The sequence below is a fragment of the Capra hircus genome, chromosome 19 (assembly GCF_001704415.2).
Source record: "Capra hircus breed San Clemente chromosome 19, ASM170441v1, whole genome shotgun sequence".
NCBI lineage: Eukaryota > Metazoa > Chordata > Mammalia > Artiodactyla > Bovidae > Capra > Capra hircus.
The window spans coordinates 18,916,872-18,933,056 of NC_030826.1; the positions used below are offsets into that span (position 1 = coordinate 18,916,872).

General features: G+C 49.1%; 1 protein-coding gene across 1 annotated transcript; it reads left to right on the forward strand.

Annotated features, from left to right (window-relative positions):
• Window positions 5,319–15,935, forward strand: LOC102187672 (galectin-9-like). The gene is made up of 5 exons (XM_018064280.1): window positions 5,319–5,446; window positions 11,523–11,614; window positions 13,012–13,216; window positions 14,049–14,159; window positions 15,671–15,935. The coding sequence occupies exons 1-5, from the start codon at window positions 5,372–5,374 to the stop codon at window positions 15,674–15,676; spliced, it is 489 nt and encodes a 162-aa protein (XP_017919769.1). The 5' UTR covers window positions 5,319–5,371; the 3' UTR covers window positions 15,677–15,935.

The window sequence follows — 16,185 nt, forward strand, 5'->3', positions numbered from 1 at the left end:
TTTTAAAAACAGGGAGTATTTCATCTGTCCTGAAGGAAAGTTTTTTGAGGTATATATTAGATATGTTAAGATAAGGAGAGCAGTGGCCCCTTAATGGCTCACATGTATACAATCTTGAAGTTTGAAATGCTTTGCAAAGGAGAGGGACACAATGATAATAAATGAAGAGTGCCAGAGGCTCCTTTGAGCTTGAGATGTCTGACTCTAATTTCCCTACAGGAGCCCCAGGTAACTTTGACAGTCAGAAGCCTCAGCTCCAGTTTGGGGTGCTCCCCCTGTGAAGGAAAAGTCTGGCCCTTTGGAGAAATCTCACAGGTCTAATGGGACTAGGAAGTCACATTGATGTGATTTTCCAGTTTTGCCAGGAGGATTCATTTAGGCTGATTCTTTTTTTTTTGGTGGGGTGGGGAGTGGGTGGGGGTTGGTACGTGACTTGAGGGATCTTAGTTCTCCCACCAGGGATTAAAGCCTCACTCCCTGCAATGAAAGTCTGGAGTCTTAACCACTGGACTGTCAGGGAAGTCCCTAGACTGACTCTTTTTCAAGAAACAGGTCTGTTCCAGAAATAGAGCCTTGACCAGTGATATCTCCGAAAGACCCTGGGGGAGGTGTGGTGGGGAAACCCGGCAGGACCTAGAGATCAGAGTCCACTCTGAGCCCAGCAAGCACTTGTTCACCAAACATTTGCTTGTCTGTGAATCCCCTTCCTCCTCTATGAAGTCCCAAACCATTACCCTCAACATTCTCTTCTGTCTTTAGCTGCAGGTATTATTTAAGCTGAGGGTGTTGACCGTTTTGGTGGGCTAATTCTCCTGGGTGTCTCCCATATATATGTGTTGATAAACTCTTCTTAGATTTATCTCCTGTTCATCTGCCTCATGTCAATTTAGTTCTTAAACTGGCCTGAAGAACATAGAAGGATACAGGACAGTCTCTTCATTCCCCAACATCCCTGCTGTAATCTGTGTGGCTTTTGTCTCTGACTGTGCATGGAGATGCTGGCAGTTCAGGAGTACCTGGGGGCCCTCACGTGGGCCTTTACTACTGGCGGGAGTCCCCGCAGGCATTTCCTCAGCTGGTGCAAATGTCACAGTTTCCACTACAGTTGAAAGATGCAGCTCAGCAACAACCATGGGGGAGCTTTGGTAAAACAGGGCTTCTTACTCTCACATCTTGAGGGGCCACGCAGGACAGTGGCCAGTGTGGAGGGGGAGGGAGCACAGAACTGGGCTTCTGTCTTTATTGGAGTCCTAGGGTGGGGTGGTGAAGCGAGAACCAGGGGCAGGAAGAGACAGGTGGGGTCACTCACATGGTTATCTAGGTTGCCCAAGGTTTTCTAGAAAGGAGAACTTGATGGGTGAGGCATGCGTGGGGGCTTACCTTGAAGCCGGTATACAGCTGACAGTGTGTTCATGCAAAACGTGCGTTTGAAATAGAAGCTTTAGCCATCAGAAGCTTAATACCAGTCCCTTAGGATCAGGCACGTTTACTGTGTTTCCAACAGTGCCAAAGGCCTCCTTTCTCCAAGACCTCATCAATACTTGTCAATTTCTTGAGAGTGTGAGGTGGCCAACACATTGAGAACAGATCCTATGGTCTATAGGGCAGAGAATGGATAGCCTCAGACAAGTGTCTGCAACTTTGAATAACAGAGCTCTGAGGGCTGCCTCTCACCTCCTTAAGACAAGAACCAGGCCCTGGGAAAGGATCTCAGTGACTGCACGGTGATGCCAGGCTGTTGAGGTCAACTGTGCCAGGCACTGGGTTTTGGAGATGCCTCCCTACTGTCTCCATCCATCTGAAAATACACTGACCCTCACATTTGGCTGTTGCCTCTCTCTGTGGAGTGGGAGCAGGGCCATGGACTCTTCTTTTTGGGTTGGACTCACTGTGACTCAGTTGTGCTCATTTCACAGGCCAGCAAGTGTATGCTCAAAATCCTTCAAGCTAGGCTTTAGCGGTACGTGAACTGAGATCTTCCAGATGTACAAGCTGGGTTTAGAAAAACCTGAGGAACCTGAGATCAAATTGCCAACATTTGTTGGATCATAGAGAAAGCAAGGAAATTCCAGAAAAAAAAACACCTACTTCTGCTTCACTGACTACACTACAGCCTTTGACTGTGTGGAACAAAACAAACTGGAAAATTCTTAAAGAGCACCAAATCACCTTGGGCTTCCCTGAGAGCTCAGTTGGTAAAGAATCTGCCAACAATGCAGGAGACCCCGGTTCGATTCCTGGGTCGGGAAGATCCGCTGGTAAAGGAATAGGCTCCCCAATGCAGTATTCTAGCGCTTCCCTTGTGGCTCAGCTGGTAAAGAATCTACCTGCAATGCGAGAGACCTGGGTTTGATCCCTGGGTTGGCAAGATCCCCTGAAGGGAAAGGTTACCCACTCTAGTATTCTGGCCTGGAGAATTCCATGGACTGTATAATCCATGGGGTAGTAAAGAGTCCGACATGTGTGAGCAACTTTCACTTACTCACCAGACCACTTTACCTTTCTCCCGAAACCCTGTATGAGGGTCAAGAAGCAACAGTTAGAACTGGACATGGAACAACTGACCTGCTGAAAATTGGGAAAGGAGTATGTCAAGGCTGTCTGCTGTCAGCCTGCTTATTTAACTTTATGCAAAGTACATTATGAGAAAAGCCAGGCTGGATGAGCTATAATCTGGAATCAAGATTGCTGGAAGAAATATCAACAACCTCAGAAAGGCAGATGGTACCACTCTAATGGCAGGAACTTGAAGAGGAACTAAGTGAAAGTGAAAGAATAGAGCGAAAAAGATGGCTTAAAATCCAACATAAAAAACCTTAAGATCATGGCCTCTGGTCCCATCACTTCATGGCAAATAGAATGTGAAAATGAAAACAGTGACCGATTTCATTTTCTTGGGATCCAAAACCACTGCAGGTGGTGACTGCAGCTATGAAGTTAAAAGACGCTTGCTCCTTGGAAGGAAAGCTATGAAAAACCCAGATGGCATTTTAAAAAGCAGAGACACCACTTTGCCAACAAATATTCATAGTCAAAGCTATGGTCTTTCCAGTAGTTATGTACAGTTGTGAATGTTGGACCATAAAGAAGGTTGATGCCGGAGAATTGATGCTTTTGAATTGTGATGCTTGAGCAGACTCTTTGAGAGTCCCTTGGACAGCAAGGGGATTAAATCAATCAAACCTAAAGGAAATCAACCTGGGATATGCATTGGAAGAACTTGTGCTGAGGCTGAAGCTCCAGTACTTTGGCCACCTGATGTGAAGAGCCGATTCATTGGAAAAGGCCCTGATGCTGGGAAAGATAGGAGGTAGGAGGAGAAGGGGACAGCAGAGGATGAGATGGTTAGATTGCGTCACCAACTAAATGGACATGAATTTGGGCAAACTCCAGGAGATAGCGTAGGACAGAGGAGCCTGGCACGCTGTAGTCCACGGAGTTGCAGAGGCAGACACACCTTGACGACTGACGACAGCTTCCAAGTTGTCTGGTGATGCCAAAGTGTGTTTACTGGAACTCTAGCTGTCTCTGTGTCTCCCTGGGCTCTGAGAATTAAAACAAAACAAAACAGTATTTAATTGAATTATGGTTCAGGTAAACACATAGACCCTAGTCTGTTGGATGAGTTTTTATGTTGTAAAACAGCTGTGTGACCATCATCCGGGTCAAGCTCCAGGACATTTCCAGCACCCAGATGATTCCTTCGGGTTCCTCCCAGTTGGGGCCCACCATGGGTCATCGCTTTTCTGACTGATTGTTGGATTTTATCTAATAAAAGACTCCCAGCCTGTGCTCACTTGTGCCTGGCTCCTGTACACAGCTGTGAGTGTCACCGATGATCATGCCTATATCTTTGGTCCCTTTTTATTGCCAAGGGCTAGTCCATTGTGGTCACATCATTATTCATTTTTCCTTTCTGTTGCTCGTGGACAGTGTGATTCCAGTGTGGGGCTACGGTGAGTGAAGCTGTCATGCATGCATGCATATGTTTTCATCTCTCTTGGGTAAACATCTAGAAGCAGAGGAGCCTGGACACAGTAGAGGCAGAAGACCCACCAACAAGTTTCCAACACTTTTGCATTTTACACTCCAACCTGCACTGAATGAGAGTTCAGTGATCTTTATCCCAGTAGATGAGGAAACGGTCCCCGTGTTCCTGGTGTCAAACAGGATTGCGAAGCATTTCCCCTTCTTTTCCCCCTTTCTGCTTCAACTGTGCCATCTGCCCCTTAAATCCAGTCACATTGTGGTTGATCTAGGAATGTAGTGGGGACAGAGGGTGGACAGAGGAGGCATGTGTGCTCAATCTATGGGAACATCTCAAATAAGTCAGTCCTTGCAAATTCTGGGGCACTGAGGCAAGCCCAAGAATAGAGAGAGGTGCAGACAGGTTCTCAGCCCCAGGGTACCTGCTCCACACTCAGTACCCATAGGCCCCTCAGCTGCTTGTCCTGGCTGGACACGGGGTCCCGTCTCTAGCACACGGTGGGGGCCTACTTAATCTCCGCTAAATCTGTTGTTGCTGTGTGTTTCCTCCCCAAACCCCTTTCCGACAAAAGCTGATCGTGAGTCTCTGTTTCAGTCAAACATTTCCATCAACAAGGTACTGGAACCAATTAAAGACAGTTTTCAATATATTGCCTCCAACGCGAAGTCACTTGGAATATTCTATTATGTCTGAGATGTCTCTGCTCCCCATTCTAAAGCCCAGAATCAAGAGAGAGAAGAGAGAGAAATTCACAGAGATGAGGGGTCTGAATTTCCCAGGGGATCATTATGTACAAGGATAAGGGAACCTCCACCACCGGGTTTTCTATTTTCAAAACATTTCTTTTTACACGATTATGCTTTTATGTGAGAAGTAGAATTTTAAATGGGAGGAATAACTTTTGAAGAAGTAGAATAGCATTATGTGGCTCAAGCTGCCGCTAGTGAGCTGTGTGACCTTGGATATGACCTGTAGATTCTCTGAGCCTTAGTTTCCCGGTCTGCAAAATGGGTATAACTAGGCCTTCCTGCACCACTGCCACCCCATGCCCAGGCAGCACACCCCATCACACACACTGTTGTCTGGACATGACGAAGCCCCACGCTCAGGGGCAGTGTCTTCTAGAAGCTGTGCATGTGGTGAGAATGTCTGAGCCTACGTGAACTATTCTGACTTGGGGTGGAGGGTAGGAGGAGAGCAGAGGGGAGAAGGCCCTGGGAGAGGAGCACCCACTTCTGTCCTCCGTCTTCCTCCCTACCTTTCTCCCTTCCTCTAAACTGACTTTCTCCTGCTCCTGGCTCCTCCCCATTGCATAACAAGTAAACTGCATTGAATTCTGTATCTTGGTGAGTCATTCCTGTTGCAGAGGTCTACCTGGACAGCATGCAAAGCGAGAGTGGTCACGTAGGCATTGAAGAACGGGCCTTCAGGGAGACCCAGGACCCCTACATAAACCCAGTGAGTTCCAGGGCTGGGGAGGCCTCAACCAGGGGGACACAGCTCTGGGGCTCTGAGGAAACAGCTCCTGCTGGGGTGACAGGAGGCCGGGGGAGGCCTCGTTCCAAAGAGAACAGACGAAGGGGAGACACACCAACTAGGGCGGCCCTGCCCTCACTCCTGCCTGTGCCCATCTCCTCCATGCCGCTCAAGGCCGAGGGGCACCAGGATTTGTGCGTGGGACAAATGTTTCCTGAGCTTCCTCCTGATCTCTCTCCTGTCCTAGGTGCTCAGTGGGGGAAGAAGAGTCTAAGTAATAAATAGGTGAATTTCCTTTTTTTGTTTAACATGAAGGAAGGTAAGCGTTTTCTGGGGAGGATAACAATGGAACATGGAACAAGTGCCCTTCTAAGCACACTTACTTGGAAATGACCTCCCTGGGTTCAGCCATTTACTAGCTGGATGACCCCAAGCAAGTTACTTTACCTCTCTTGGCCTCAGTTTCTGCTTGGGCATAATGGGAATAATCAAGTCACCACCCAGAGCTCTGCTAAGGATCAACCAAGGTAGCACGTTGAGAGAGTTTGAAAGGTGTCTGGCCCACTGTGGGGGGCTCTGAAAGTGTTGAGAATTGTTTAGAGTCTGGGTGCAGGAGGAAAGCCCTTCCGAACAGGTGTCTTGGTCTGAGGGTTGAGAGAGCTAGGCAGGGCAGGTCAAGGGTGTCTGAGAAAGACTGTCCCAGGAGTGGGGAGCGGTCTGCCTCTGCGCTGCGGGGTGCAAAGGGCTCTCTTCTGGGCACTTTTAACCCCCTGTGTGCAGGTCTTGTCATAGGCAGCCTTGCTTAAATCAGCGGTCCCCACCTCCAGGCATGGACTGGTGTTTGTGCATGGCCTGGTAGGAACTGGGCTGCACAGCGGGAGGTGAGCAGCTCATGAGCTAGTGACGCTCCATCTGTATTTATACCCACTCCCCATCGCTCACATCTTCCCAGCCTTGTAAAAATTGTCTCCCGTGAAACTAGTCCCTGGGGCCAGAAAGACTGGGACAGCTGGTTTAAACCCTTATCATCTCCACAACACATATGTATTACTGAGGCTCACAGAGATGGAGGCCACTTGTAAGGTTCCCAGGTAATAAGTGCTGAGGAGGGAGGTGTCTTGATTTCCCCCATCCGGAGGGAAGGAGGTATCCACAGAGAGTGCCCTGGGGGAGGAGGAGCGCCCTGGGGGAGGAGGAGGCAGGCAGGCAGAAGCCTGGGTCCCAGAACTTTCTGAGGTCACTGCTTCCTGGCCTGGCCCTGCAGTAGGAGCCTTTCCTGGGCTCAGGTTCCTGAGAGGCTGTGCAGGTGGGCTGACGGAGCCCTTCGTGGGGAGCGGTGCATGGGGCATCAGGTGCTGGGGAGCTGCTTGGTCCCCACTCAAGCCCACCTCCCCAGGAGCCCTGGTGTGGCCTGTGTGCTCCGTGCAATGCCCAAAGTCCTTCAGCCCATCTAGTGAGGGTTCCCCGTGGGGCTGGAGGAAGCTGGGCTGCCTGGTGGGTGCCTCCACAGTGGTCTGAGTCAGGATGTGTCGCCTGGGTCTTGTTCTCCATCAGATGGGGGACCCGGAGCCGCTTCCAGTTTCAGCCATTTTATTATTCTGATGACATGTTTTTACTCTCTAATCCTTGGATTCAAAAGCCCAACTGTAGACAGGTCACGTGACTTGGTGACATCAGAGCTTCCAGCACACGGAGTTGGGAGGCCAGCCTAATCTGTGAGGCTACAAATCCAACATAAAAACCCATCTTCCTGGGTCATAGGAAGCAAAGGCCTGTGCTGCTCTTTCCTGCTAAGATCACAGACACACACGCACATGCACAGAGGGGCCATCGGCCACACCAGGCTTAAACCATACAGATTTATTTCCTTACAGTTCTGAGGTTAGAAATCTAGAATCCAATGTCAGCAAAGCTGTTTCCTCTGGAGCCTTCAGGAGAGAATGTGTCCTTGTGTTTCCCAACTTCCAGAGGCTGCCCGCTTGCCCTGGCTTGTGGCCCCTTCCTCCTCCTGCGATCTTTTTTTTTTTTTTTTTTTTTGACTCTGTCAGGTCTCAATTGCGGCACAAGGCATCTTCACTGTGGCCCGTGGGCTCTCTAGCTGTGGCCCACGTGGGATCTTAGTTCCGCAACCAGGGATCTAACTGTCAATTGCTGCCTTGGGCGGCGGATACTTAACCACTGCTGGATCACCAGGGAACTCTTCACTTTCCTCCTTCTCTAAAGCCAGCAGCTTCCTGCTTCTGTTGTCACATCTCCTACAACCGACTCTCCTCCTCTGCCTCCCTCTTTGCAGACCCTGTGACGATTGGGCCCATGCAGATATTTCAGATAACCCCCCACCCCCACTATCTCAAGATTCTTAATCATACCTGCAAAGTCCCTTTTGCTGGGTAACGTAGCATATTCACAACTTTTAGGAATTATAATGTTGACATTTTTGGTGGGGAAAAGGGAGAGGGTGTAATTGCCCAGTCTACCATAACCTTCTTGGAGTCAATAAATATTAGTGGTTTCTTTGAATCTTTCCAGAAAAGTTTTCTTTATAATAAGTAAGTATATGTATATAGCCACTCCTACCCATTTAAAAAATAATACAGAGGGCAATATTACTTATCAGTTCTCAAAGTGGTCCCTTCTTCCTCTTTTCTTGTTAAGTCTCCCTAGAATCTGTTGCATGGAAATACCGTAATTAATTTCACTATTTTCTTCCTAGCGGACTTCTGGATTCATTTCCAATTCTTTGCTATTAGAACGCAGTAATGAGTAATCTTGTCTTCGGATTATACTCAATTGGAAATCATCTTGTGTTGCAGAATGTGAGGGCACCACGTAAGACATTAAAATCTCATGAAGTTTTTTTGGGGGGATCCTTCCCTAAGATTAACCTGTGCCAGGGTCCAGCCCCCGCAGGATCCAGGGGAGCCCAAAGGAGAAAGGTGAAAAATGTGGAAAAGTGTGGAAAATGACTTCGAAAGAGAGATAAGGAAAGAATGTTGCAGATAAGAAAATAGAGGAGAAAAAGAAAAAAGAAAGACCTAGGGTGACCAAGCTTCGGTGAGCGAGGCCCATTACTTTATTTTCAAAAGGGACTTTTGTACCTTGACTTGTACATAGAGGAAATGAAAGATGCAAAGTCATACAGAGTCAGCCCAAACATTACATCTGTTTTGTCTTTATTGAAACCAAGATTTTTTCTGCAAACTTTTCCCATAGACAATGTTGTGTACATTATCTTCTGGCCTTGGAGGCCTGTGGACATTTAATGACCCTGTTTTGATAAAGGCTGCTCAACCAGAAAACTTATTTTCCCTCAAAGTGTTTTTTCTTTATATTTTGAATCCATGTCAGCCTCAGAAAATGCTAAACAGAGTTACATTTCTCACGGAGCAAAGGTGCAGTGAGTTACAACAAAGAAAGAACCAATTAGCTCAAAAGTCTGATGTGGTTAATTCCAAGGTTACTGCTTGTTTTTCTCACATTCCAACTATGTTAACTAAGCTACTCCCAGGTGCACAGTGGATAAGAGACATGGGAACTTGGCAGCAAACATTGGCCCAATAATGAAATCCTACACCAGCACTACTCTAATAACTTTTAATTCTTTGAAAGGCTCTATGTTTTAGGCTTCCCGTGCTTCTCACAGTTGAGAGGCTGTGAACAATCATATGTGTAGCTGCAAGAGTCTAGATAAACCTGCCAGGCAAGCTAGAATGCTAACAGAGGGGGTTTGATTTGAAATATTCTTCTCATGTCCAGGAGACTTACTAGCTAGAGCCCTAAGCTGATTTTCTCCAGAGAAAGGTGGTCGGGAATAGCCCCCTGTTAATGTCCGAGGAGTTGGTGAAAGTCATGAAATAATAAGACAGACAGATTCTGGTTTGGGGGTAGATGCTCGAGAAGGGGGGCCCCTTGAGGCCTGATCTCACCTTTGCCTGTCAGGCCTCTTCCTCATGACCTTTGCCATGGGCAGGATCTCCCGTGCTGGCTCCTGGCAAACCTGTACTGCCCACCCCCATGATCCACACAGGGCTTCCTCCATCCTGCCTTCCTTCTGTGCCCTGAGAACCCTTCCTATCACTCTATGCCTTAGTGTGATTATGCTTAAGGGAGGAGCCCATGATGCCAGGTGGATACATTTTCAGCCTTGTCTCTCCTGATGGTGAGAAAGGCTCTTAGGGGGATTTCAAACTCCAACAAATGAGGGGATTCAGGCAAGAGCACCATGCTAGTCAGCCTGTGTTTTACTTCTCCAAAATCACTGACATGGATTTTGACAGAAAGAACTCAGAGATGCAGAGACATTGTGATTTGCTTAATGTCACCAAAGTTTTTAATGGCAGAATTCAGACCAGACCTGCGGGCCGCAAAAGACACCTCCGCCCAAGGTCTGGGAGCACAGTCTGTCTGAGTGGGGTTCTGGCATCACCAGTTAACTCCCAGGGCCAGCTGTGCACACTGGGCTCAGAGGGTCTTCCCTGGATTCTGAGTGGTCCTACAACCGAAGGACATGGACTAGGACTGAACTGAGCTGGTGCGTATCTTTTTTGTTTGGCCTGCAGACTGTTTAACTCATTGCCAAAGAAAAAGTATAATACAGAGATGAAAACAACACATACCAGTCACTCAGTTTCAACTCATGAATTATCTGCTTTGTCTCTGCCCAGCTCTACTTTCCTTTCCACCCCTGGATTGCTTTGAAGCAAATATAGATACATCAGTTGAATGCAAATATTTCATTATATGTCACCTATAGCAAAGGAAACCTACTACAATCCTTTTCGAAGCATTTTGCTCCCCCAAATTAGAAAGTTTTACAGAAGAAAAATCTCAGATTTCTGTCTTCTCCTAAAGACTTGGAAGCTCTGACAACACTGGGCCTGGAAGGGTTACAGCCGAGTGAACACTGCTCTTTAGATAAGGAAGATGATGCCTTCTTTGCTGCAGTCTCCAACACTCCCAACTGTCCCCTACCTGGCCAGCTCAACTATGCAAATCACCTGCCTGGCTCCTGTAAGCATTTAATCTTTGTAAAATATTACTTAGAGGAGGTAGAAAATACTTCAACAGTGTGAAAATGTGAAAATTGACTTGGAGACAGAGCTGTGTTGATGGCAGTTTGTAGAACCACGTTAAATAAAAAGCATTCTGGAAGGATGCGCCAGTCTCTCCCCACAGACATTTTCTCACTAATCATCAATGTCACCTGGAAGCTGGGACTTGTTCTCATTTCATGGATGAAGAAACTGAGGCAAAGAGAAGTTAAATAAGCTTCCCAAGGCCACTCAGTTAATGAGCAGCAGAATTAGGATTCAAACCTGAAGGATGCCTGACTCTAAAATGAAGCATCTTCACCATAAGCCTGGGTCCTTTAAAAAGGCTCCGGAAAGAGAAGATGACAAAGTGATGGGGCCCAGGAGGCATGGAGATGCCAGTGAGGACTTGGGAGGCTTCCTGGGACCTGGAGGAAGGATGGGAGCCCAGGAGCAGGAGCAGAAGAGGGGGCTGCCCCTGGATGCAGAGAGCACCCGGGAAGAGGCACTTTCTGAGGCTGTGGGGGGGCAAAGGTCAAGGTCACCATTGTTCTCTGGGTGGGGTGGGCAGGACAGGGAGGATGACTTCTTGGCCTGCTCAGCTGAGCAGAAGGTTTATCCTCGAGGATAGGTGGGTGGGTCTCTTTGGTCCATGGTGGACCCCTGAGTCCCCAGCCAGGACTTAGGTCTTTACTAGCAGCTTGGCTTGGGGTCCAGCCACCCCCCTCTCTCCCCTGGTTCCTTCCCATCTCAGGGCTGCGTACTCGCCACTTCTTCCCTTGCAGCTGCCAATCTGACCTTGTCACCTCCTCTCAGAGCCTGAGGGGCTCCTTCTCCCAACCTCAGAATATCTGTGTCACTTCCTCGCTCCAGGGCTGGAAGGTCCGTGGAGCTGAGGCTCCTTCTGTCCTGTTCGTGGCTGCACTTGGTCCCTAGGCTGCTGCCCCACACCCAGGCCAGCCCCGGCCAGGGCTGGAGAGGATGGAGAGAAGGAGGCAGGCCAACTGACCGCTGTCTCCTCTCCACAGCCTGTTCCCTTCATGGGGAGGATCGAAGGGGGTCTCCAGGATGGACACAAAGTCACCGTCATGGGGCGTGTTCTTTCCACAGATGAAAACAGGTACTGGGAATTGTTGTCTCTCTCGGCCTCACCCTTGAGTGAACCAGGGTGCTGTCAGCTCAGATGGTCCATCCTGTATCCTCCAAGCTGCCACCACCCTGTTCAGGGGATGGGAAGGGCCTGGCCCTGCCAACAATGCTCAGCGCCCCCTACCACCTACCTGTAGCATCCGGGCCACCGTTAACCAGACTCTGCAGAGACCCGGGGAATGGAGGCTCACAGTCTAGGGAGGGAAGCAGGCCAGCCCAGAGGTGGAGTTCTGGGACTGAACTTCGTATACAATGACCCGGAGCTCGAGACATGAAGCCAAAAGAAACCCCAGATAAACAAGCGAAACAGAGCACTCTGCTGGTAGAATGCCCACTGAGGGCCACCCGTGGGTGTGGGGCGGAGCCTGGTTCTGTGGTGATGGCATGGGAGCCAGACGTGCTGTCTGACTGTTGTGTGTTATTTGGGAGCCTGAGCGACCCCAAGAAGCAGCCTGGGAACCACACAGGAGCTGAGTTCAGGCAAGGTGTTGGGAGAGAGATGCTCATTGAATAATTCAGGCAGGACCTTGGTTGGGGGACAGGCATGAGCTCCATCTGGGAAAGAGCAGAACAAGGACTTGCTGCATCCCTTTGGTGAGCTAGGCCCCTTGGAAACTCCTTTTGTCTTCCCTCCTCACCTGATAGTTTCAGCTATAGCCAAAAGAGGTGGAGATGGTGAGGGGCTTCCACTGAGGTGAGATGGGAACAAGAGATTATTTAGGGGTGCCCTTGGGCCATTTCAGTTGTCCTCCCTGAAGGAAGGCAGTCACCCCTTTTCTGCGTGGGGCAGTTTGAGGATAGCATGGTCCTGGGTCATTGCAGATGACAAACAGGGCAGATCTGGGGTCAGGGTCCAGGCCTGCTGACCTCTCTCAGGTCAGGTGGGCACACGACATCCTCTGAAGAGGGACACACACACACTCTGAGGTCCCCATGCCCAGAGACCTAGGGTTTCTTCTGCGTCTCCCCTTTAGACACCATCTCTGTAGGTGTCCCATCAGTGCACTTGTTCTTTCCATTTGTCCTCTTTCCCAACTGAGCAGACACAGGCTGACCTCCAGGGAGCCACCACTTGGCCCCAAAGCCTCTCACTTCTAGGCACATTCCTCTACTTCCATCTTGGACACAAATTTCTTTTCCCATTTCCTCCTTACTTTTAGAAAACCACAGTGTAAGGGCAAAAAGTGGTAACTGCACAAAACACACTGCAAAGTCGGTGAGCCAAAGGGATGGGGCGAGACTAGGGATGGGCACCAACCAGCCACGCAGGTTGTACGCAGGCTCCCAGACGATGTCCGTCAGACTGAGCACCTCCTGTTCCCACCCTTGGCAGTAAGCCAGGACACTGTCTGATGTTCCCTGACCTAGGTTTCAAGTGGACTTTCAGATGGGCATGAGTGACACGAACAACGTTGCCTTCCACTTCAACCCTCGTTTTGAAGGAAGCGGGTGTGTTGTCTGTAACACGAAGCAGCTAGGAAACTGGGGGTCGGAGGAGAGGAAGATGCAGATGCCCTTCCAGAAGGGGAGTCTGTTTGAGATCTGCTTCAAGGTAGACAGCTCCGCGTTCAAGGTGAGTGGGAACTCCCCTCTCTTCAGCTGTCTGTTCCCCAGCCCCATAAGGTGGTGCGAGAAGCCTTTAAATAGTCATGTGAGCAACACTTTGTACAGAGAAGAGGACTGTTTCCTGTGAGGCCGCCGTCTCCTTACACACGTCCACCTCCTTACACACCTTCACCTGCTGCTCCTTTTACTCTGGAAGTAAGCACTGGGGAAGTCACCGTGATGCTCTTTGGCCTCCTGGGTCTTCAGTCCAAGTTATTTCCATTTCTCTGTCATAGCCCTTCTTCCACTCCAGGTCCCTGGGAATATTTGTTTTTCTGTTACCTTGTTGCTGCATTTATCCAGATGTTATTAAAGACTTAGTTCCGCCTGGCATTGCACATTGGTTTTGCAAGCAGAGCGGTGTCTCTGGGCTTGGGGAGATGGGAGTGGAGCTGAGCACATCTGTGTCTTTTTTCTCTGTGTGAACATGAATGTCCCCACCCCCCATCATACAACCTGACATCACTTCTTCTCTGCTCCCCATGGACATTTGCATGTATATTTCAATAACACCACAGGAGAGCTGAGACTAGAAAGACAGACCCACTGTGATAAACACACACCAGAAGAATGAAGAAGCCAAGGACTAGAGTCAGGTGGAGGTTGCCCTTCGATGCACTTCGGGTCCCGAGCATGTTCCTGCAACTGGCACAGCTCTGCAGGCTGTTGCCCTGACCTATAGGGGGTTGATGTAAGAACTAGATACAGGTCTGAACGTCTGGAAGCACGGGTCTCAGCGGCACGGGTGTGCTCCCACCTGGTCCTGGACCCCCTCCTGCCATGTGCACTCATCTCAACAGGTGATGGTGAACAACAGCATCTTCCTGGATTATGCACACCGTTTGCCCTTCGACCAAGTCAACGCCATCTCCATCAGCGGCTGTGTGCATGTGTCCTATATCAGCTTCCAGGTCAGACTCCACCTAGCACTCGTCCCCAGGGGCTGGGTGTGGGGCCCCGTCCCCTGTGTGGGTCCTGCTGTGTGAACCCAAAGGTGCCAGCCAGTCTCGTCTCCAGGTGCTTCTGGGTTCACACCTCTGGCTGCCCCAGTCTGTCCTTCTTGTGTCACTGTCTCTGTCTGGGACACCCGCTCAGGCTCCTGGACTAGTAGGTTTCTTGTCTCTGTCACTCTCTGTCATCCCCCTGGTGATGAGACCCTGTGCTTCTAGAAAGAACCTGGAATCAAACTGAATCCAGCTCAGATCCCCGGCTCTGCCATTTTCATCGTCTGGGGAATCTTAGATTAGCTACTTCACCTCTCCCAGTGTTAGTCTCTTCACCTGCGGAATGAGCAATATCGGCCGCCCCACAGGTCATTGTGTGAGTTCAGTGAGACCATACACGTAGAAGGGCACAGTATATCCTTTCTGTGGCCATTCCCGGGTTTATTTGACCTTCTCTGTGTATTATAATTTCTGAATGTGTTAGCAACATCTGAAAGGTCAGGACCAATTTTGCAAAATGAAAGAGCTCTGGAATTGGATGGTGGTGAGTTTCGCACAACCACAGGCATGGACATTGAACTGTAGGCACACTCGTGAGTGTGCTTGGTTGCTCAGTCATGCCCGACTCATTGTGATCCCGTGGACTGGAGCCCGCCAGTCTCCTCTGTCCATGGTGCTTCTCTAGGCAAAACTACTGGAGTGGGTTGCCAGGCCCTCTCCACGGGATCTTCCCAACCCAGGGATCAAACCCAGGTCTCCCTCACTGCAGGTGGGTTCTCTACAGTCTGAGCGAGTACACTGAAGACGGTCAATTTTACGTGATGTGCATTTCACCACTGTTTAGCAAAAGAGGTCAGGTAGATTTCTTCTTCCTCCTGAAGAGGGGGAGGTCCCAGGAGACTTATCACCTCAAGGATGCTGACTAGAAAATTCCAGACTGGCTGATTAAGACTACATTCCTGGGGAAGGTCAAAGCTGCAGTTAGGTCAGGTGTTACACCTAGGCTTGGTATCATGGGCTTCAACAAAAGTGAGGCCATTTTGAACCTGTGGTTTTCTCTTCAACTATGCCCCACTTTGTAGCAAACTCTCAGCCTAACCCAAAGATAAATTCAGACTGTAAGGCATCAGCATCACTCTCAGCTACTGATATAGAGTCCCCACAGCTTTGTTCACCCTTGGTGTGGTCTCCATGGGCAGGACTGTTTGCTTAATCCCTCTGACATGTGTAACCTAGCAGGACCCTATGGGGGCATCCTGGGACAGCCCTATGACCCATGAGTGTTATAAACCTTTAGCCTCCTAGGCCTTCCCCAATTTCCAAGGATTAAATTTAAGTGAGAAAATGCAGAAGCAAAGGGTAACAGTCAAGCAAAACAGAGTGATAATAGGTTAACATTAGACACCATCAGGGACCTTTAGTTCCTCCTCAAGAGCTATAGGCAGTATCTGAACCAAATTCTTGGTGCTGTTTTACAGATATAGAAATCCCTACCATGTAGACGATGTTCACTGCATGGTGCTCGCATGGTCTTAGAACTCAGAAGCTTGATGATTTTGGCTCCCGATTACCTCATCACCAACCAATCAGAAGACATCCACGAGCTGATCACACACCCCTCACCCTCTCCCTCACCCTGTAAGACCATTTCCCTGAAAGTCATCGTGGAATTTGGGGTTTTTAAGCTTGCCTGGGCTCCTTGCTTGGTACCTGCAATAAATGCTGCGCTTTCCTTCATCATAACGCTGTGTCAGTAGGTTGGTTTTACTGTGCGTGGATGAGTCGTAGTAAGTGGAGGTAAATCTGATCTAGATAGTGACGGATGGATTGGAAATTCTGATGATGAATTCATTTGAAAGATTCCTTTCTTTAGCAATGTATGGGGGCCTACAGAGTGGGGCTTTATCTTTCCTAGTCAGTGGCAGAGAAAAAGAAAGGAAAAGAAGGAGAAAGGGTGTCATGTTTAGCTAAAATGTGAAGACTTGATCCGTTC